The following is a 22,138-nucleotide window of genomic DNA, read 5'->3' on the forward strand; positions in this document are numbered from 1 at the left end:
GACACTACATTACACCTGGCAACCAAAACATTACATTACACATGACACAGAGTTCCAATGTTCATCATTCTCCTGCACATACGCATATAGGGTTCTAAACAGACAACAACACATCCTCCGGACTGACAGTCAATCCGGTCCATCCGGACGGTCCATCCGGAGGTTAAAAGTGTCGTCATATCTTCTAAAGGGCCCCTGGCAGTGCTGCAGGGCCTATTGGCCCTCTAAAATATCTAATTTGCACCTTTTCCCCCGTCGACTGGAGATGAACCCAACCATTCTGGTTTGACAGCCGCATTCAGCTCAACACAGAGTGACTTAACACGACACGGCACAGGTGGGGTTTGGTGGGAAAGTGGCAATAGTTCAGTGCACTGCAATACATGTCTTTTTGCTAAGGGTGGATCAGGGTTGAGGCGCTGCAACTTTCTTGAGGCCGGCCGGCAGAGACATACAAGTTAGGATCTGACAGTTTCTATAAAACTTGGGACCCATATGCAGGGGTGTCGTAGAGGGGATAACGTGTGACTGAGTCACTGGTCCACCTCCTGTCAACTAGACCAGGGAAGAGCAACTTTCGTGATAAGGAAGGACACTTTTTTTAATCGCAAAAGGATAACGAGCGTTCAAAGTCTTTTCTCCAGATAAAAGGGGTGCATCTGGTTAATCCTGTTAACGCTTCATAGAAAGATGAGTGAATCCAAAGCACTCTCCTTCGAGTCAAGGTTGTAGTTATAATAAAACCCCTTTCTTTTACATTGGGGTGAACAAACTTCACAACTTCGACCGGTTTCAGACAACTGACCTTCGTCAGGGCGTGGTTAAAACTCAGGTATCTGGGTAGCTCACTTTTTGATCGCCGCCATCGGAGGGCCACGTGATCACGGATCAGACTGCCAACTCACAAACTTTGAGGTGCAGTTGGTTGCTAACTGACTGCCAATGATGTTCCCTTGTAGATCCCTTCGTTGGCTTCACAGTTCCTTCATTGGCTTTCGATAAGGTTTGTGCTTTCATATTATTTACATGATCTTTTTGTTCTTTATGGTGAATGATGCCCATACTAGTGAGCTTGTAGGGCAATGTCAGTAATTACAAATTGTTGCTTAACGTTAGGCTTTACTCACATTAATCTTTGGTGAAAATTGGCAATGTTGAAGCCTTGTCAATTCCAACATCTTGGCAGTAAAGGTGAACGTTACATTACATTTCATTTAGTAGACATTTTTGATCAAAGCGACTTACAAGGGCATGCAAGCAAGTACAGAATGTACTTCACAAAGTACAGAGTACAGAGTACAGCGGTATACAAGTAGAGTAGAACAAATAGAGCGCAGAAAAATAGTGGAGGACCAACAGGGTTGGACAAAATAATTGAGACACCTGTCATTTTAGTGTAGGAAGTGTGGGAAGACAACTTCCTCTTGAATCCACAGTTAATCCTGTTGGATGTGGTTCATCCTTCCTGGTGGTATGCAGACATCACCTTGGATACCGTGGCTCTTGATGCATAACAAAGACTTGCTGTCTCGGTCAAAGATGCAACAGTTACACGCACACCAAGAATTTCTCCTTTTTGAACTCTGATATGTCATCCATAATGTTGTGTGCATTGCAAAATGTTGAGCAAAACGGTGCTCTTACCCTGCTAATTGAACCTTCACACTTCACTTTACTGGTGCAATGTGCAATTAATGAAAACTGGCCAACAGGCTGGTCCACTTGAGCCATGAAACTTCCCACACTAAAACGACAGGTTTCTCAGTTATTTTGTCCAACCCCTGTATGAAGTGTAGTGCAGGTTAGTCCCAGTGCTGGGGAATTTACTTTGAAAAAGTAACTAATTACAAGCACCAGTTACTCCTCCAAAAAAGTAAGTGCGTTAGTAACCGCGTCACTTTAATAGAAAAGTAACTAGTTACCAGGAAAAGTATTTTTTGTGTTACTTTTATTTATTTTAATTTTTTTTGCTTAAAAATGACAAAGAAACGGAACAACAGTTAAATGGGGTAGGCCTATTCATCCTTGATCTGTGATGTTATTTTGGCTGTGGTTTTTGCTAGGATCTTCATGACCTAGGCCTATTTATCAATGGTGAATGTTGGTATTTTGTTGAGTCCAGCCTCACTAATGACTGTCCTGTAAAATCACGTTTGGCTAGATTTTAGACATTCCTCCGTCTCCCTCTTCGCTAGAGGTCAAAATATCTGCTGCGTCTAGGGGGCGGGTTTAGTTGGTGATCCATTTGCCTCCATGCGACGTTGAGTTGATTCATCAAATTGGAGCTCGTTACGTTACACATACAGACTTAACTTAGTTTCGAGGGCACCATTTACATTGGCCATAAACAGTATTGCCTTTGACTTCAACTACTGTGAAAGTCCGGTTGGAAAATGCAATTAGCGGCATGATACTGCTGTCTCTTGACCATCTCTGTGTGTAGACTAACTTCCTGTGTGTGTCTCTGTGTGTGTGTGTGTGTGTGTGTGTGTGTGTGTGTGTGTGTGTGTGTGTGTGTGTGTGTGTGTGTGTGTGTGTGTGTGTGTGTGTGTGTGTGTGTGTGTGTGTGTGTGTGTCTGTGTGTTTACACGCGTGGGAACAAGATCTGACCCCCCGACCACCTAATAGCAAATCATGATCAGCAGTTTTGTTGACATGCAAAGGGTGAATGCGAGCATATTAAAAGCCGGCTTGGTACAGATTTATGCGACGCCTTGATGCTATTTGCTCCTAAATTTTGTCAGCATCCGGGGCACACACATTTTACCAAAGTAACGCGTCACCTACTTCCCGAGTAACGGTAACGCCAATACAGTTATGGATAGAGTAATTAGGCTAAGTAATTATTCCGTTACCCAAAATGCAGCTCCGTTAGTAACGCTGTTATACTCTAACGCTGTTATTCCCAGCACTGGTTAGTACCCATGATTATAGATGAGAAGAGTTAGTTATGTTTATGCAAGGTCTTGGTAGAATCACACTTCAAAAGAATCTTACTGAAATCTCTTCTTAAGTTCTGAAGTGTAGTAACAAACAACAATTGGAACAGAGTTGTTTCCCAGGTTGATTTGATAAGATGACAAAAACGATATCATCAAATTGGCGTAATAACCAATGAATATATTGGCTATAAAAAGCATACACATCCCTTTTTAAATGCCAGGGTTTTGTGATGTAAAAGAATCAATATCAAAAATGGCAAATAAGAAACTTAAATGAACATGGTTGCATAAATATGCACACCCTTTGGGTTATAATACAGTACGTTTTTGGTAGAAGTCTACAGTGATGGTCAAAAGTATTGGCACCCCTTCAAAAACCTGTGGCGAGATCTCACAATGGCAGTTTGGAGGAAGCACCCTTCAAATCTCAAGACAGAGCATTGTAAGAAACTCATTGATGGTTACCGGAAGTGGTTGGTCACAGTTATTCTGTCTAAAGATTGTGCTACCAAGTATTAGGCTGAGAGTGTGAATACTTTTGTCCGGACCATTTTAGGAGTTTTTTGTAAAATGATCATTCATTTGAGTTTTTTTTTTTATTCTCTTTTGTGTTTTTTCATTTCAAGAATAACAAATGAAGATACCAAAGCATTTGTGATTGCAATCCTTTTCTGGAAGAAATTGAGTATTATCTGACAGAATAGAAGGGGTGCCAATACTTTTGGCCAGCACTATGTAACCGTGGCACATCTTGATGTGGCAATATCTGCCCACTCCTCTTTGCACTCTATCAGATTGTGAGAGCATCTCCTGTGCAATTTTTGTTTTCCAATCGAATCTCTCGCACATCCAAAGAGGTTTCGGGTGCAGGCTCAATAAAGTTAAGCCATAGGCAGTGAAGAAAACCACTCACCGATGAGTTCCCTTTTAAGCCATTTTATTTCATGACGTTAATAAAATGGCTTAAATGGGAGCTCATCGGTGTGCGTTTTTCTTCACTGCCTATCAATTTTTGTTTTCCCAAACGAAACATAAACAGCAATAAAATGATCAACAGTTCAAAGATCCATGAACAGCTCCTAGGTGCTGGTAGATGCAGGAATGTTCAATACTTCAAAGGAAAGAAGTCTACCGCACACATTCTTGACTTTATGCTCGTTTTATTAGAGCGAACAACGCGTTTTGCCTCAGTGCGTCATCAGGCTCGCTCACAGCAATACAATGATGTTTGCTGATGTGTGTGTTGCAGTGGTTTGCTGACGCGGACGGAAGCCTCACTGAACTGACGTCATGAAGCAGATGTACTTTAGACTCCTGGCTGGCACCTGTGCCTTCACTTCTGTATTTCTTGTGCTGTGGCAACAGTACCTGAGATCCATGCCAGATCAACACACAATACAAGAGGCACGCGGCCGCGACGGGCAACCAGAGACCACAGCAGACATGATCAAACGTATCTCCAACTCCTCACACCTCATGGTGTCTGCGTTTAAGGACCACCGGAGAGCTGGGGTGATACGGGTGATCAGCATCGTCAAGAGGGATGAGCTACAGAAGCTGTACTGCCTGCTCTGTCACACTAAGACTAACACTAGCGCTACTTCTCCAGGTCCAGGACATGGGGCTGCTCCCCAGTGTGAGCTGTCAGAGGCAAAAGTTGAAATACACACCGATCACTATCACTTTCCTTATGGCACATCAGACATATTCTGCAACAGTACACCATCGTCCATGGAGGCCACACATGTTGCCATAACAGCAGACCCAAACACTGTCCAGAGTTCAGAATATTTACTGATCAAAAATAAGAAGATAGCAGAACCGTTTCAATACGACTTTACCGTCTGCATATCCAACCTCTTTGGGGACTACAATAATGCCCTCCAGTTTCTGCAGACCATGGAGGTCTACAAGCTGATGGGTATTCAACGAGTGGTCATCTACAACACCAGCTCTGGGCCTGATGTGGAAAAAGTACTCAAGTATTACAAGAAAGAGGGCATGCTGGAGGTTGTACCTTGGCCAATAGACAAGTTCCTTAACCCCTCACGTGGATGGCAACCAGACAAAGACCCTGGGGACCTTCATTATTATGGACAGACCACGACTCTAAATGAATGCATCTACAGATACATGTATCAGTCACGGTACCTTCTCCTGAATGACATTGATGAGATTATTATGCCTTACAACACCAGAAAAATCCCCAATTTAGTGGACTTTGTGGATGACCTACAGAAGAAGTACCCTAAAGCGGGGGTCTTCCGCTTTGAGAACCGTGTTTATCCCAGAACAGTTTGTCAGTGTGATGATGGGGGGCGCTTTAGGTTGCTTGAGTGGGAAAGTGTGCCTGGTGCAAATATACTGCAGCACATTTACAATCAGCCATACAATGGAAAGGAGTACAAGGAGTACAAGATGATTATAGATCCTCGCCGTGTAGAGCAGACGTCTGTGCACCAAGCACTCGAGACTTTCGGGGCCCAGATTCTTGTGCCGTTTGATATCTGCCACGTAATACACATCACCTTTCGAAAGAAACACGTCCGCTATCAGAAGGAGCTGTACGAGGACAGGAAACTTTGGGAGTTTGAAACAAATCTGATTCCCATTTTCAACCATGCCCTACATAAGTCAGGCCTGTTAAAATAATGTAAGACGGTCCCTTCGGTCATGTAGAGTAACATAATTTGAAGAAATTTGGCAGAAAAAACTCCTGGTCTTATGTGAGGAAGTACATTTGCAAGACTCACCAGCCATACAGTTGACGACGTACATGCTGTTTCCATACATTTAACATACATGATTGTCATTTAATGTGCTACAGATTTGAGAAAGAAATTATATTGTGTATAAAAATAAATTATATTGTCTTATAGATACATAATGCACATAATTTCTTTTTTAAAAAAAAGATACTGTCGGTTCCAGCATTTTGCTAATTATATTGTGTATAAAAATAAATTATATTGTCTTATAGATACATAATGCACATAATGCACTAATTTCTGTCGGTTCCAGCATTTTGCTAGCCTAGATCTAGACGCCCCTAGTGACCGCAGGTCTGGCTCGCCAGGCTAGCATTTTGCAGCATAATGAAAGCCTATTGGGAAACTCCAACTCCCATTGTCATTGTGACACAGCACTCCACAGCACACAAGTGAACACTGCACACAACGAAATTGCATTTATGCCTCACCCGTGCAAGAGGGCAGCCCTCAGTGGCGCCCCATGGGGAGCAGTGCGGTGGGACGGTACCATGCTCAGGGTACCTCAGTCATGGAGGAGGATGGGGGAGAGCACTGGTTGATTACTCCCCCCACCAACCTGGCGTGTCGGGAGTCGAACCGGCAACCTCTGGGATGCAAGTCTGACGCCCTAACCGCTCACCCATGACTACCCCCGCTCACCCATGACTGCCCATAATGACCAAATGCCATTTTCGCCCTGTCTGGATTTGACCCTTGGCACAACCAGTAGAGGAGATTCTGAAGACCTAAGATATCTATTAGGATGATATTGCTCAAGCATATTTACAATATATTTAGGGCCTAAGCCATTTAGTGACTTATAAACTAGTTAATAAGTAAAATTATTTTTTAAACTAAATTAAACTAAATCTCACTGGTAGCCAGTGCAATGACCTACTGTGAGTAATAAATTCACCCCGCGTTCCTTCCCTTCTAACCAGAGAGAGTAGAGAGAGAGGTTCCATTGGCCCATTGTTTCCGGGTTCTATTATTGGGGGGGAAATCCCTCTTTAGGCAGACCTAGGCAGACCTGAGGACTGTTCTATTCAATGCTAGGAGCATTATGACACACCCCTTTAGGCAGACTGGAACCTGGTCACGTTAGGTGCCCATAGAAACCTATTATGTTGGCATATCTCTATACTTAAAGAATCTCTGTNCTTACCCTTCAGCTTCAGGGTCTCGACGGCCTTCGAAGGCTCGGAGGGGGCGCTGGTGCCGTACATGTTAGCGGACAGAACACGGAACTGGTACGTTGTGCCCTCGGACAGGTCGAACACGGCGTAGCGAGGGGAGCGCACAGGCACTTGAGTGCTAACCCGTTGCCAAGCGTCGCTTCCCGCCACACTCTAAGAAAAGGAGAAAGGGAAGAAAGGGAAGAAAGAGAAGAAAGTTTTAAAATCAGAAGTGTCAAAAGTAAAAGTAAAAGTAAAAAAAAAAGAAACAGTTTTCTTCCAACACAGGTAACTTATCAGAGTAACCAGTAGACCTGTGTAACTCTGCACTGGTTGGATACAATTTGTGGTGGGCCCTTGTTAGGTTTTCAGTGTTTTTCAGTAACAACACAGTCGATCTATCTCATTAGGTACAATGGAGTAAGTGGTGTAACAGCTATGTAATGCCATGTGCTGGTGTTGTAATTACACCACAAAAGTACTTTGACTTTTGACACCTCTGTTTAAAAAGAGCCCCAAAACCACAGTAAATGGTACAGTGTTATTTCAACACTTAGTGGAGTGGAACTTGTTTTTGTATTATACTTGAGACATGTTCAAGTTTTATCTTTTAAGGAGAAAAGGAGAAGAAATATTCGCACACCGCAAAAGCTCCCTTGTCGTGATTTAATGTGAAAAAATCATCACAAAATACATGTCACTGCCTGTGTGTTTTAGTAGCCTACTGCACTGTACGTGCTGTAAAATGAAATGTTGAATGCCAAGATGAAGATAGCAATATGGCGTGTAGTGCCAGTGAGGTGAGGGTGCCCCCTCCTCGGCCGCAGGTGAAGATGCCTAACCCTGCCGTGGCACATATGGTGGGGCACTCGTTTGCTGGGCGTGGGCGGCCGACCCGGGTTCGATTCCCGGCCTGGGTCCTTTGCCGACCCTTCCCCATGTCTCTCTCCCAACTCGCTTCCTGTCACCATCTGCACTGTGCTATCATGAATTAAGTCAAAAAGACCCCCCCCCCAAAAAAAGAAGAAGAAACCAAACCCACCTTCTCCAGGTGATACCACATGGGGGCTCGGCTGCTGTAGGCGGGTGCAGTCCATTTCAGCACCACGTATGTTCGGTCGGCCTCGGAGACGCGCACATTGGTGGGCACCCCAGGCGCTGCTCCGTCCGCTACACGGGAAAGAAAGAAAGAGAGAGAGAGAGAGAGAGAGAGAGAGAGAGAGAGAGAGAGAGAGAGGCGGGAGCACATCACAACCAATTATCGTTCCCACGCCAGACGTGAGCGCACGCCACCGCCACCATGGCTTTACCTATATGACATGTCAAACGCAGCAATGTCACACAGATCAGCTGGGCTCAGTCAGATGTATGGCACCATATTTATCAGATGCCAATGTCAAATTCCACATAAAGGAAAGATCGGTGCTGGCCTAGGGCACCAAATTGCCTAGAACCGGCCCTGGGCGTGTTCATTTCAATATGAGGTGGAAAAAGGGAAGGGTGTGTCAGTGTTTGTTCGCACCATGGTGCATTATGGAAACTGTGTGTAAATAAATACAGCATGCATGGAAACTGCTCCTCGGAATATTAATGACAAAATACCAGGCTGAGGAAAATGAACAAAAAAATATGTAGCGCATCACACACAAACAAATGTTGACAATGTAGATTTTTTTTGCCATTTCTCACTGTGTTGTCTGTAAAATCACAATGTGCTCATGAAGCTCTCAAACCACATTTATACAAAGAGATCGAGTGGAGCTGTAGGCCTATAGTGAGTACGTATGTCAGTGAGCGTAGTGTAATGAGTTTATGGTTTTCAGCCGTCAACACTAAAAGCGTCACGAGGCCTATGAAAGTGTCCACTTTCCTGTATACTGGCTGGACTGGGGGAGAAATAGGGCCCGGGCACTTTTGACTGAAAGCCCCCCATCCCCCCCCCCCCCCCCCCCCCCCCCCCCCCATAATTAGCGCCGTAAAGGGCCCACTGCAGGGTGCAGGGCCCACTGGAGAATGCCCGCTATGCCAGATAGCCAGTCCAGCCCTGCTCTTCCCTATATACTGGCTGTGGTGGTGTATGTCAAAAGCTTTTTATTCACCTAGCTGTGCTATGGCGCCATTAGTGACTGATATGCAAGCTTTCACAACAATAATGGTTCTGGGCTTTTTGCACTACATCAGTGATTCTCAAAGTGTGGTCCGGGGACCACTGGTGGTCCGCGACACAGCTCAGGTGGTCCGCGGGGGGATTTCTACTTTTCAAGACAAGCTAGCAGTAGGCTATATTTCTAACATTGTTACAAAGCTTAACATATCACATTAAGTCATATTTTCACCACAGTAAGACAGGCTTGTAAATGTGCATAAAAAGTAAGCGATGCATCGAAATTAGCAGTGTCAAATTAGCACCCATTAACTGTAAATTCAGTTGACAGGTGGTCCCTGAACATTTCAGGGGGTACAAAGTGGTCCTCGGCCTGAAAAGGTTTGAGAAACACTGCACAACATCATCATCACAATGCCTCGTGACTGTGGAGTTATACCCACTCTACTCTACATACTGTATTTTATCTATCCGTTTTCCCCATGTCCCGAATATACATTCTGCTGCCACTGCTCATTTGAAATCTCTCACATCACTATTACCCAACATAATTATCTGCACTTACTCTGCTCACATCTAATGTACAGTATATATATTCACATCTTACGGTGCTTGCTTGCACTAGCTGTACATACACATTCAAGGTCGGATTAAGATGGCCCGCCGGGGCACCAAGGCTATGGTGGCTGTGACACCCCCCCCAAGAAAGGCAAATTTTGCAGCAACATTACAGTCCCGTAGGAAATAAGGATATCAAGTCTACCAAATGCGGAGAGGACTATTAACAAGATTTAAAACTGTACTCAACACGACAGATGAAATTTATTTCGATATCGCAGCTTGTCACAATTCTGGAGTGCATTTCTGGATAACTATGTTAGCTAATTTGTTGGTTGCAATGCAATTTCCCATTGGCAACTACCGTAGTTGCTAACTGCTAACAACTACGCTTTCCAGAAATGACTTTTGACCAACAGGGGGCCCCCTGGCAGGTGGGGGGCCCTAAGCTGCTGCCATATCCAGCCTGTGCATTAATCCGGCCGTGTACACAGTGATCATTTACATAAACACCAACCTCTACTTGCTTAAAAACTGCATTTATTCTACATATCTGCAGTCATCTGCATATTAATGCAGCATATTCTGCTGTTTGCACTTCTGATTAGATGCTGGACTGCATTCCGTTACTCTGGATTCTTATATGTGTTACGACAATAAAGTTGAATCTAATGGCATCTAAGCCAGCTGCTTGTCTGTGTCCCCTACAGCCAGAGTGGCAAATGCAATAAGTGGCAAATATAGCAGCACCAAAAAGCTGAGAGCAGAAACAACGACCTGAACTAAAATTAGATGTGAAAATGTTACACCTCTGGAATGAAGCGCTACCACAGATGGTAGGATTGTACGATCCCCTTCCTGACGGAATTCTCATCAAAATCCAATTAGCACCTCTCAGATGAGCTCCAATTATACAGCGCATAATTATTACTAATTATTGAGAATGGAAAAAATACACAAACAGAAAAGAGGGGAAAAATCTATGGAAAATTCATGGTTGCTGAGGCTGAAATTGCGAATATAGTACTAATGATGTGTGTACCTGTACTAATGAAATAGTAATGAGCTGAGCTTAGACAAAAAAATACACATGGGTTTGTGACATGGGTATACTACCTTCAAGGTCGTCATGGTAAGTCACTACATCAAGTTTACCACCCAGCTTAGTGGCTGCAAAAAAACAAAGAAACAAGGGGAAAAAACAAGTAAGTTACAACAGCAGGCAGTTGATTTGAACAATTTAATCCCACTATGGGAACAACTATGGGAACAACAATCTGCTTTTCATGCATGGCATGCATTCTGTCTTTGTAGATTAGATAATATATTGGTTTCCTTTACCTCAATGTCGGCTTGTTAGTTTACCTGACATGTTTCAACAGTAAGACTCATCAAGTGAACTAAAAAGTACACAGTGTCTGAGACTAAAAGAAAGAAATCTGTTACTGTAATAATCTGTGAGTGTCTTAATCCAAAGGTAACCAAGGGTCAATTTAAGTGGAATACACTGCACTCACGTCTAAAAGGTGCCAGACTTCAACAAAACTGTTAAAAGTGAAATGACTTCACTCTTAAATCCACCTGTGTGCTGCATGCCCCAAGGAAGGTCTTACTTTGACCAAAAGCTTGGCCATTAAAAAAACAAAAAGGATTTACAGCAATTTAAGTACACAGACATTTTTTTTTTTGCTTGAAATAGAGGTCCGTCCATGGAGGACCTGACCCACAGAATAAGACTACAGAACTTCCTGTGTGAAAAAATGGACAAAGTGAATCATTTACATTGCAGTGACCAATTGAACATATGGGACATTGTTTACCAGCTTGAGTCATATCCCAATCCGGACAGTTTATAGTTTTTTATGTTGTATGTGTGTGGGTTTTTTCCCTCTCCTTTTGTCTTTTTTACACCTTGTAATTGTTAAGAAAGAAAAATGAAGTTAAAAAATAAATAAATAAATAAATAAATAAATAGAGGTCCGTGCGTTTACCATGAAGTCTCTCGAACTCTGTGGGGTCCAGGGCGGCGATGGGGTCGGACATTCTGGAGGGGTGGCTGATGCCGCTGGAGTTGACGGCCCTGACCCGGAAGTAGTAGGAGTGTCCCTCGAACAGGCCGCACACCGGGTACTTACACACCTTGATGGGCTGGTCATTGCACTGGGTCCAGTTCTCGGTGCCAACTTCACACCTGCCAACAGGAAGTGGACCAGGTCAGTGTACAAACAAGACGCCATATGGCAGGAGCTGCCCAGACCGGACCGGACCGGGCCGGCAAGCCCCAATGATTACATTACTTTCCCAGCTACTGCAGTACGTGCTCAGACAACCAAATAAAACAAAATAGGGCATTCTTTTAGGGGCATGGTCAGGTCCGTACCGAGACATTTTCAAATACAGAGGTCAAATACTGCGTGGTGTACTGCATACTGTAGGCCTACTGTTAGAATGCTTCAAACTCTTCAGTCATTAAGTTTGTTTTCATTAATCACTGTCTTGAGGATAAAAAGGGTTGGCGTATACAGACTGAATTTATCATTGATCATAGATCATAGATCGATTTTCATCATAGACATTTCTGAAAAATAGAAATACAGAGGACATGACCTCTGTGTCCTCAATGGTAGTTACGGCCAGGGGCGCCATGAAAGACTCAAATTTTGGGCCCCCAAAATGACAAATTATGTTATCAGCATCCTTCCAGGGCCCAGTCAGAGCTGTTGGGCCCTTAGAATCTGTAACACCTTACCCCCCCTCGCGGCACCCATGGCTTACGGCCATGGGCAAGGTGAACTAAACTCAAGTATGTTTGGCACACAGTTTAGTCTATTGTGCAGCCTGTGCTCTGTGGATGCTGATGATGATGATGATGTATAGTATAGTCCTGTGTTTTGGATCAGTAATCGCTGTCAGTGGGCTGTGTCTTTCTACATTACTCAAAGTTAGTGTGCGTGTGTGTGTGTGTGTGTGTGTGTGCGCGTGTGTGTGTGTGTGTGTGTGTGTGTGTGTGTGTGTGTGTGTGTGTGTGTGCGTGCGTGCGCGTGTGTGTGCGTGTGCGTGTGCGTGTGCATGCGTTTGTGTGTGCGTGTTTGTCACACCATTCTGTGAAAAAAAAAGAGTCATCCTACAGTCAGTTTTCATATGACACTAAAACAAAGTGGAGAACTAGGTGACGTAGGAATGTGATGGCATATGTGTATGTGATATCTGTTACATGTTTTTGTTATGTCTTGTTTGTCATGTTTTTGTTATGTCTTGTCCTCTTCCATCAGGGACCATGTTGGAAATAAGTGTTAACGCTTTTACATGTTATCCCTTGGATACCTTTTGTCTTGCTATATCCATAATTAAACCAAACCAAAACAAACCAAACTAAAAAAGAGACACTTGTCGGCGGGAGCATTACCGCACCTGTCCACAAAGTATCCGATGATAGGCCCCTCGGTGGTGGTGTTTGGGGGCTTCCAGGACACAATGACATAATCCCTGTTGGCATCGTGGATCTTGATGTCCATAGGGGCACCAGGAGCCTTGGGAACTGGAGGGGGAGAATCTAAAAAAGGAGAAGGAGATGAGAGAAAAGAAAACCACAGACATTTTATTTTATTTATTTATTTAAAATGAAAAGAAGAGAGGGACGCCTGTAGGGGATGAGAACTATTGAGAAGGCACCATGGGAAGAAGTGGACCCACGACAACGAGCAATTCTGAAATTCTCTCTCTCTTTCTCTCTCTCTCTCTCTCTCTCTCTCTCTCTCTCTCTCTCTCTCTCTCTCTCTCTCTCTCTCTCTCTCTCCGAGCAATTCTGAATTTCTCTCTCTCACACAGTCTCTCTCTCTCTCTCTCTGTCTCTCATTCTCTCTCTCTCTCTCCCTCTCTCTCTCTCTCTCTCTCTCTCTCTCTCTCTCTCTCTCTCTCTCTCATCCCCTATCCCCCTGTAATGGCCAGCAGGTAATAGAATTCTAAAAATGATGGCGGCCGGCCGGCGACAGCAGCAGTGGCTTGGCGGGGACCGGGGTCGCCCAGAGAATCCATTACTCCCTGACAGATTACCTTCCACATAGAGGTAGGCGCTGTGCACGGCATCGCCCCCCTTTGTCACCATGCGCAGGGTGTACAGGCCCTCATCATCCTTGTAGAGCTGGGGAAGGGTGAGCTTGGCGACACCTCCACCGGACTCCATTTTCGCCCACTTTGATTCCTTCAATAGGTGCTCTGGGGAGGGGAGGGAGGGGGAGAGAAGAAGGAAAAAAAAATCACATTTTTTTGAGCCTTCAGATAGAACCAGCCAGAGTTTTTTTCATTTCATTTTTCTTTCTTTCTTTCTTTCTCTCTCTCTCTCTCTCTCTCTCTCTCTCTCTCTCTCTCTCTCTCTCTCTCTCTCTCTCTCTCTCTCTCTCTCCCTCTCCCTCTCTGGGAACAAGGTGTGCTCCTGCTGATTAGAAAATGATTTTGGAGGCTGCGGCTGGGTTTTTCCGCTCTTTCCAGAGAAGCTTGTATCGGTGCCACAGCCTACAATGCTATGTATTGTTGCATTTTAATCTGAAATGAGTTTAGCACATACTTTTGCCAGAAGTCTGGCAATGTGCCTGATTCTTCTAGAAATCGTGTCGGTTGTGCATGCAATGCTTGGATTGTTGAACCGCTGAACGACTGCTGCCCTACTAATCCACAGCAATAAACAACAGCTGTTATAAAACCTTCCTTACATGAGGCACGCACATTGCTGCTGATTTTTCTCATTATACTATACTGTATGTGGCATCAGGGCCTCTGACAGCTTTTGCTGGGCCCAGGACAAACTATTCTAAATGGGCCCCACGTCCAATGCATACAATGTAACAAGAACCCAATTCTGGGCCCCCTCTCTTCCTAAGCCCCTGGACAACTGACCCCTTTGTCTCCCACATGTCAGCAACCCTGTGTGGCATTGCCAATGGTAGTGTGTACTGCATTGACAGATACACTAACATGAAGTGAAATAATATGTCCTTTCCTCCTCTGTCGGTGTTCCCAGTTTGAGGGAAACTGGGAACACTGATGATGGGCTAGACCCGAAACATTTGTCCCTTGTCTGTCGGTTTTATTTACTTTATTCGGCTTTGTTTAATACAGTTTTGATTTTGCATTCAGCTCTTGTGTGCGACTCCTTTCTTCCTTTTCGCAACGCTCAGAAAAAGATATTGGCGCGGACACCAACCCCACCATTGCTTACCAGGCCCGTAGCCAGGGGGGGTTCAAGGGGTTCGTTTGAACCCCCCCTCCCGTCCCCCTCCCGTCCCCCACCCCCACTCGAACCCCCCAACACTGGGCCAACAATGAAAATAAATAACTGTCAGATAGAAGTAATTTGAAGCAATTCATGTCCATTTATGTTAAGAGTGGGGAGCAACAGACAAACAATTAAGGACAGCAACAGACTCACAGCAAACTCATAATGAATAAAAAAATATGTCTAAATCAAAATATTTGAAGTGTGCTCGTGTATTTGGGGACATTGGAATAGGGAGCCAAAATAAGTCCACTTTCGGGGGAAAAAGATCCCCCCCCTACCACAAGGCTGGCTACGGGCCTGCTTACCTCCTCTGTACCACAGCGCTTTGGGCTGAAGGTTGGCCAGATTTGGACTGATGGACATCTTGACAGCCAGGGAGGCACTGTCCCCCTCTTTGGCAAACGTCACCTTGAACGTCTCCAGCAGGGTGATGTTGATCTTTGTGTACTTGATCTCGGGCAAAATGGCAACTGGGGAAAAAAAGGGGGAAAAAAAGAAATAATACCCCATCATTCTTCCTGGACCCAAGATATGAGAAATATCGTAGTTAAATGATCTTTATGATATGGCAATGCATAGCTTAAGGCATGAGCTTGCATCCCACCACATAGCACATCATGTAAATACATGAATATAACTGATTGTGACAATGCTCCAGTCCATGCAAATGTGTTTTGGCCATTAGCATAAATTTGAGGGTTTACCCTTGCCGACGGGGGACAAGAAAACAGTTAAACTGCTAAAAATACACAACCCATGTTGAGGAGCGGCTCACTGTGAGCATACTGAACGCCCACACACACTTGATTTATGGGCGGCGACCGAGGGGCTTACACTGATATGGGGTCCAGGAGTAGGGGATAGTTGCCTCCTCTTCTCTGCACTCTGTGGAGAGAGAAAGCAGAGAGAGCCGCCATGAACCAACAAGGCACTGGATGCAGGGCAGTAACCAGACATTTTCAAATACTGAGGTCAAATACTGCGTGCTGTACTGCATACTCTACATTTAGAATGCTTCAAACACTTCAGTCAAAACTCCTACGTTTGTTTTCATTAATCATTGCCTTGAGGATAAATGGAGGCGGCGTATACAGACTGAATTGATTATTGTTGATCATATATCGGTTTTCATCATAGATAAATTTTACATTACTGAAAAAAAATACCGTGGACATGACCTCTGTGTCCTCAATGGTAGTTACGGCCATGACTGGATTTGTGGCATTTATTCAGCCCATTTTCCACAGCACCGCTCTTCTCTTCCAACACCCACTATTTACATGATTCATCAAATCGCTTCAAGTGTTGTGACAAGAACTATGGGCATTTTAAACACCGCATCCATTACGCATTTGCATTAAATGCTCGTTGTTTGAATTGACTAAGCATCTCACAGTCTGATGAAGTTATCATTTCCCCATAAAGCAGGATGACTATTATTTATGCCATATTAAGAATATGATTGCAAATGACACGTCATTAGGGACCTTTCCAAATGTATTATTTTTTAAAGAGGTGCTTCAGAGTTATTATTATTATCGTGAGAACTCGTGAGAGGAGGGAATGATTGGTTGCTGCTACGCTACACTTAGCTCGTCACCATTATTAGACTGCTTTAGCAGAGCCATCAAAAGTTCTCAGCGCTGGACTAACTAGTCTTGGGAAAGTTTCTTCATGAACTAGTTCAAAGTTCAGTTCACAAAAAAAGTGAACTGGTTCATTAACAGTTCATAATAATTGTTTGTAGTTAGCAGTGCATTCATAGTTTCAAAAATGTACTTGTTCAAAGTTCTTTTTCAGCATGTTGCTGCAAGCTAGTATTTTATTAATACATGCGTCATTGCTCAAACCCATATAAAACCATTTTATGAGTTTTAACAATGAAAGTATGTTGTTCATTTCCTCTTCATATTAAATTTTCAATCATTATCTAACGAGGCACCACTTTTAAAACCTCTTCTCATTTTGGCATTGAAAAACCCCTTTCCGCAGAGCCTACCGTATGTTATAACCTTATTGTCACCAAAATTGTCTTAATTTATTACTTGAGGCTCGCTGTAATGTCATAGCAATGTTGTTATGATGGAGTTGAGTCTTTTGAGCCAAGACTGAATGGACCCATCTGGGCAAAGATGCTACGGATCAGCATTGCCTTGTTTTACTGTAGGCTAAGCTACTTTCAGTCTGACTTAAATGAATAAATGATGCCATTTATTTGACATCTTCAGTTCATATATATAATATAAATACATGATTGAGTTTCATATAAACCGCACCACATACTTAGATTAAAAAAAAACAGAGAGTCAGGATAGCACAATAAAGCTCGGAAGCTTATTTTCATTGTGGTCCTTGGTGTTAATGGCTGCAGATGTTAAAATGACAAGAGTGGCATTGGGACCAAACTAAAACTACAACACATGGAATATATAGCATACACATAACACATATTCTTTACACTGAAAGTGAAATACTACACTGGCTTACTCTTGACGATAATGGAGGCCTGGGTGGAGGCCTGTCCATGACTGTTACCGGCGACAGCAGTGTACATCGCAGTGTCGGCAATGCTACATCTGGGAGACAACACACAAAAAACCCACAATGTCTCACTGCACTTTTTCACTCAATACAGTTTGCTACACATGATCACCAGGGTAATACACTATATAGATCTGTGCTGAATGCTTTAAGGTCGCGCCAAGATTAATGAAAAGGTCATAGAATTTACCATTTAGCAAACGTTCACAAAGCCCATTGTTTGGTAACACTGAAGGTTATGTGATAACGTATGCCCTTTCTATGACAAGCTCGTAAGGCATCTCCTATGCAAACAAAACTGCAGAACATAATGTAAACCATACACATGTACAGCCATACGATAAAAACCCTGTGATGATAACACAGTAGTGTATCAGTCATATGCATTCAAGTTCATTTCAAGTTCGTACTGATTCATTTCAAGGTTCATTTTCGAATACTGTTCATTCTGGCTGTAACCCGTTAAAAACACAGCGTTATAAATTTGCTGTTACTAGAATGGCAATGACTGAGTCGCAGTGCATTACTAAAGGCCCTGTGTTATGTCATAGTAGAGTAGTACTATGGTAATTACCCTTTCAATAACTATTACAGCATGCCTCAGATGGTACGGCGTGCATTATGGGGCTAAATCCCCCTTACGTAAATATAGTATATATATATATATATATATATTTTTTAGAGGTTTTTATGCCTTTATTTGACAGTCGAAGATGGTGACAGGAAGTGAATGGGACAGAGAGACAGGGGAGGATCGGGGAAACGACCAGGCCGGACTCGAACTGGGGGTCCCCGTGGGTGGGCATGCAAGCCCAAATGCGGGGGGCTTAGCGCGCTGCACCACAGCTCCCCCTCTTAATCCCTCTTTATGTTAGTATCGGTATGGAAACTCCTTAGCCTCCTATAATTTATTGCCTGGAAGGAAAATATATGGCTTGCTGAGTGCCTTTATGTCCAGTGACCACCCTTTGTACTGTGGACAGCACCACAGGTTAGCGGCAGGCAAATGCTTCGCCTGCGCAAGGTAATGACAGGGCCTCCATGCGGATGTTGCCAGGGGTGGATCCAGCCATTTTGGGGCCCTAGGCGAAATATAAACATGTGCCCCTCACTCAAAACTCATTATACAGGCATAAAATTCTGTGTTTTGGTGCTATTTAAGTGTTTCTTCTGATATATTTAAGGAAGAAAAATCCGCACTCACAAACTGCGTCTCATTATTTATTTATATTACCACCATGTCCAAAAAGCAAACGCGTTTCGGCTAACAAGCCTTCATCAGTGCGTGGTACCTTCTGATATATATCATCGACCACTTTACATAAGTGACAAATTAAGATCAAGCCTGCTCTTTTTTGAGTGTTTACAGTGACTGGCGTGAAAGTTGGGGCCCCTATGGAGGGCAGATTTGTCCGGGGCCCCTAGGCAATTGCCAGGTTTGCCTAATGGAAAGTGTACCTCCATGCGGAAGTCACCTATACATTTGAAACATGTAGCACATTGGGAACCTTCGGGCCCTGAATGGCAACTATCCCTCTGAGTCACCAGGAGGGAAGGGAAGGGAAGGGAGGCGAGGAGTGAGAATAGTGGTTGAAATGTGACCTTCCGGCACACGGGACTATTTTAAAACTCTGGCTACGTTCCATGGCGACGACGGCTGCAATGCGTGGCATATAACCCCTTTTCCTCTGAAAGTGAAAGGCCTTGGCACATTTTCAGGAAATAAACATGCGGGTGGATGGGAGAGGCCATGGGTTTGCTATAGACACCTTCCATTTTTTTCTGACGGGGGCGAAGGCAGGCAGGCAGGCAGGCAGGCAGGCAGGCAGACACAACTTGTGGAGCTGACTTGAAGGGTGGCCCTGCTCCGCCGTTAGGCTACTGACAGACTGTCAGGGGGAGAGATACAGCTTCTCTTTAAGGAGCTGCCGTGTCGAATGACACACTGCTCAGCGGATTGGAATGAACAGCTGACGGGACGGGACCTGAAGACGCTGGCAGGCGGTACTGCACTTCGCCTTGGACAAAATTGGAAAAGCTCAGGGCGTGATGCCATTCAACACGAGCTACCTTTTGTGGACCCTGCACGTGTCTGCGAGCAGGGCAGGCAGGCAGGCCCATGCACCTCTGGGGACTGGTACTGTAGCTGTGCTAGCCTCCTTCAGGAGGATGTGAAAGTCATTCACAGTAATTCATATCTCCCTATACATTAAAGAGACACGGTGCATTGCAAGGACACTATAGCCTTATGGTATGGAAAGCCCTGGTCCTGTTGGGTTCTTTACTGGCCTAAAAATACTGCTGTGAACTTGAAGACATGCGCAGAGGGAGTTACACCAAAGGACATTACTTGGTAATCGTCAGGCTGTGGCTTCCAGCGCTGCCGTCCACCAGATATTTGCCTGACGAGGTGTCAAGGATGACGTTGTCTTTGTACCTGTAGGAACACAAAAATGAAAAAAAAAGTACAAAGTGTGTGTTTATTTTCATTTCGGCTGCCTATTTATCCCATACCCTATTTAAAGTGATACTGTCCCATTTTTGGAAATAAGCTCATATTAAACCTCCCCTTGAGTTAAGTAGTTGAGTTTTACCTTTCTCCTGTACTTTCAACCGTTTACCTTTTATGGCAGTGCAAATTTTACCTCCAAGCTAGCAGTTAACATTGAGTCCTATGAGACCAGCTGGCGGCTAACTGGTCTCATAGGACTCAATGTTAACTGCTAGCTTGGAGGTAAAATTTGCACTGCCGTACCCAGAGAACGGTTGAAAGTATAGGAGAATGGTAAAACCCTATTATTTAACTCAAGGGGAGGTGTAAAATAACCGTATTTCAAAAAATGGGACAGTATCACTTTAACAAAGGGGGAATTTTCTTTTGTGCTTCTTCCAGGAAGACATAAGCAGCTGGAAAATGGAACTTGATCTCACTTGATGCCTTTGGACTCTGAAGCCTTGTAACTAAGCCTGCTTAACAAAGACCAGTTAATACCCAAACAATTTGGACAAGCACAACACTAAATTGAATAAACAAAACGATCAAAGTACTGTTTCAGTTCCAAGAGTCCGTGATCACGTTTTCTGTTTGTTGTCCATCTACGTACAATATGAATATGTCAGATATGAAGGCCAGGCACTTGAAAAGGCATAGAGAACATAATCTCCTGCAGTAATGCCAACCATGCCCATGCCGTTGCTTATCTCATGACCGCTTTGTAAGATGGGAGACACTGATACTCTTGTTGTGTTTATATCGCTCTCACCAGTGCGTCTCTATGTACCAGTCCAGTGTCTATCTACTGATGTTGGGTGTTAAGTCCTTCAAGATAGTTTCCTATTGACCAAGTGCTCATGGGCGGTTCTAGACAAGGGCCAGGGTGGGACAGGGCCCCTGTAGATTTCCACCTGGCCCCTGTTGTGGCCCCTGTGCTGAAACAGTCAATGACTGCAACATGATATATATTTTTGTATATTATACATTCATAACATTAAAAATGTACCTCTTTTGCCAATTTATGTGCACCCCTGAAAAAATAATGGTCCCACCTAGGCCCCCAGGGGAATTTTGGTCTGGAACCACCCCTGCAAGCGCTCACCACTTCACCACTGGCATTGGGCATCCCTGCACAGTGCAAAACAGTTTAATCGATGTGTTCTCAAAGCCTGGTACGTCTCTATGTACCAGTATCCAGGGCCTTAACCAGACATTTTCAAATACTGAGGTCAAATACTGTGTGCTGAACTGCATACTATACATTTAGAATGCTTCAAACACTACGTCAAACGCTTAAGTTTGTTTTCATTAATCACTGCATTGAGGATAAATGGGGGTGGTGTACACAGACTGAACGTATCATTGTTGATCACATATCGATTTTCATCATAGATACATTTTACATTACTGAAAAAAAAAACAGAGGACATGACCTCTGTGTCCTCAATGGTAGTTACGGCCATGTATCTACTGATGTTGAGTGTTAAGTCCTTCAAGATAGTTTCCTATTGACCAAGTGCTCATGGGCGGTTCTAGACAAGGGCCAGGGTGGGCCAAGGCCCCAGTAGATTACTATTGCTTATATTGCTCTCACCAGTACAGTATGTTTCTATGTACCACCAGTATCTACTGATGTTGGGTCCTTCAAGATAGTTTCCTATTGCCCCTGCAAGTGCTCACCATTTCACGATTGGCATTGGGTATCCCTGCACGGTGCAGAACAGTTTAATGGGTGTGTTCTCGAAGACTGTGTGGGACCTCAGCCGAGCCGTGAACACGGGGCCCCTGCTCATGGGCCCCTCCCGTATGTGGGTCTCAGGCATCTTCTTGTGTAGCTATGGAAGGAAATCAAACATAAACAATTGTCAAAAAGAGAAAAACATGCACATCCGTCTCAAAAAGATTGAGTGCAGGACTAGGAAAAGAAAAGTCTGCGACACCAAGCTCCCTTCATCAGACATGTCTGCCCGAAACATCACATTAAAGGAAGAGAAACGGGAGCTTGGTGTCGAGGACTTTTCTTTCAGTTTTCATGAGAACAGACATAAACAGTCATAAAGAAACACAACACATCACTGTCTCAGTTGTATTATTGTTTGTTTTCCTTGTGGTCATTTTTTGAACATTATAATGCTATGCAAAATGAAAGTGTAAATAGTAAATAGTAAAATTGTGCTCACACTGACAAAGGAAACATAGGCTATAAAGGCACATCTCTCTCTCTCTCTCTCTCTCTCTCTCTCTCTCTCTCTCTCTCTCTCTCTCGTACACATGCATCTCGTTCACGCACGCACACACA

The 22,138-nt window shown here is 43.9% G+C and overlaps 2 protein-coding genes across 2 annotated transcripts in view; one reads left to right on the forward strand and one right to left on the reverse strand.

The window, feature by feature from the left end:
- Positions 1–22,138, reverse strand: part of myom2b (myomesin 2b) — a 79,473-nt gene that overhangs the window by 53,190 nt on the left and 4,145 nt on the right. The window contains exons 4-14 of the mRNA XM_063191378.1: positions 21,520–21,674; positions 19,696–19,782; positions 17,292–17,380; positions 15,639–15,689; positions 15,110–15,274; positions 13,583–13,744; positions 12,941–13,082; positions 11,521–11,720; positions 10,646–10,699; positions 7,910–8,037; positions 6,858–7,041 (exon numbers count right to left, since the gene is read on the reverse strand). Of these exons, the coding sequence (XP_063047448.1) occupies positions 6,858–7,041; positions 7,910–8,037; positions 10,646–10,699; positions 11,521–11,720; positions 12,941–13,082; positions 13,583–13,744; positions 15,110–15,274; positions 15,639–15,689; positions 17,292–17,380; positions 19,696–19,782; positions 21,520–21,674 (1,417 nt within the window). The remainder of the gene's footprint in view (positions 1–6,857; positions 7,042–7,909; positions 8,038–10,645; positions 10,700–11,520; positions 11,721–12,940; positions 13,083–13,582; positions 13,745–15,109; positions 15,275–15,638; positions 15,690–17,291; positions 17,381–19,695; positions 19,783–21,519; positions 21,675–22,138) is intronic.
- LOC134441192 (uncharacterized) lies at positions 4,368–5,681 on the forward strand. Its single transcript, XM_063191379.1, has one exon. The coding sequence runs from the start codon at positions 4,386–4,388 to the stop codon at positions 5,592–5,594; it is 1,209 nt and encodes a 402-aa protein (XP_063047449.1). The 5' UTR covers positions 4,368–4,385; the 3' UTR covers positions 5,595–5,681.

The sequence above is a fragment of the Engraulis encrasicolus genome, chromosome 24 (genome assembly GCF_034702125.1).
Source record: "Engraulis encrasicolus isolate BLACKSEA-1 chromosome 24, IST_EnEncr_1.0, whole genome shotgun sequence".
NCBI classification, from domain to species: Eukaryota; Metazoa; Chordata; class Actinopteri; order Clupeiformes; family Engraulidae; genus Engraulis; species Engraulis encrasicolus.

Bases quoted from the DNA above. Each gene is read 5' to 3' on its own strand.
- LOC134441192 (XM_063191379.1), top strand. From the start codon at position 4,386: ATGATCAAACGTATCTCCAACTCCTCACACCTCATGGTGTCTGCGTTT.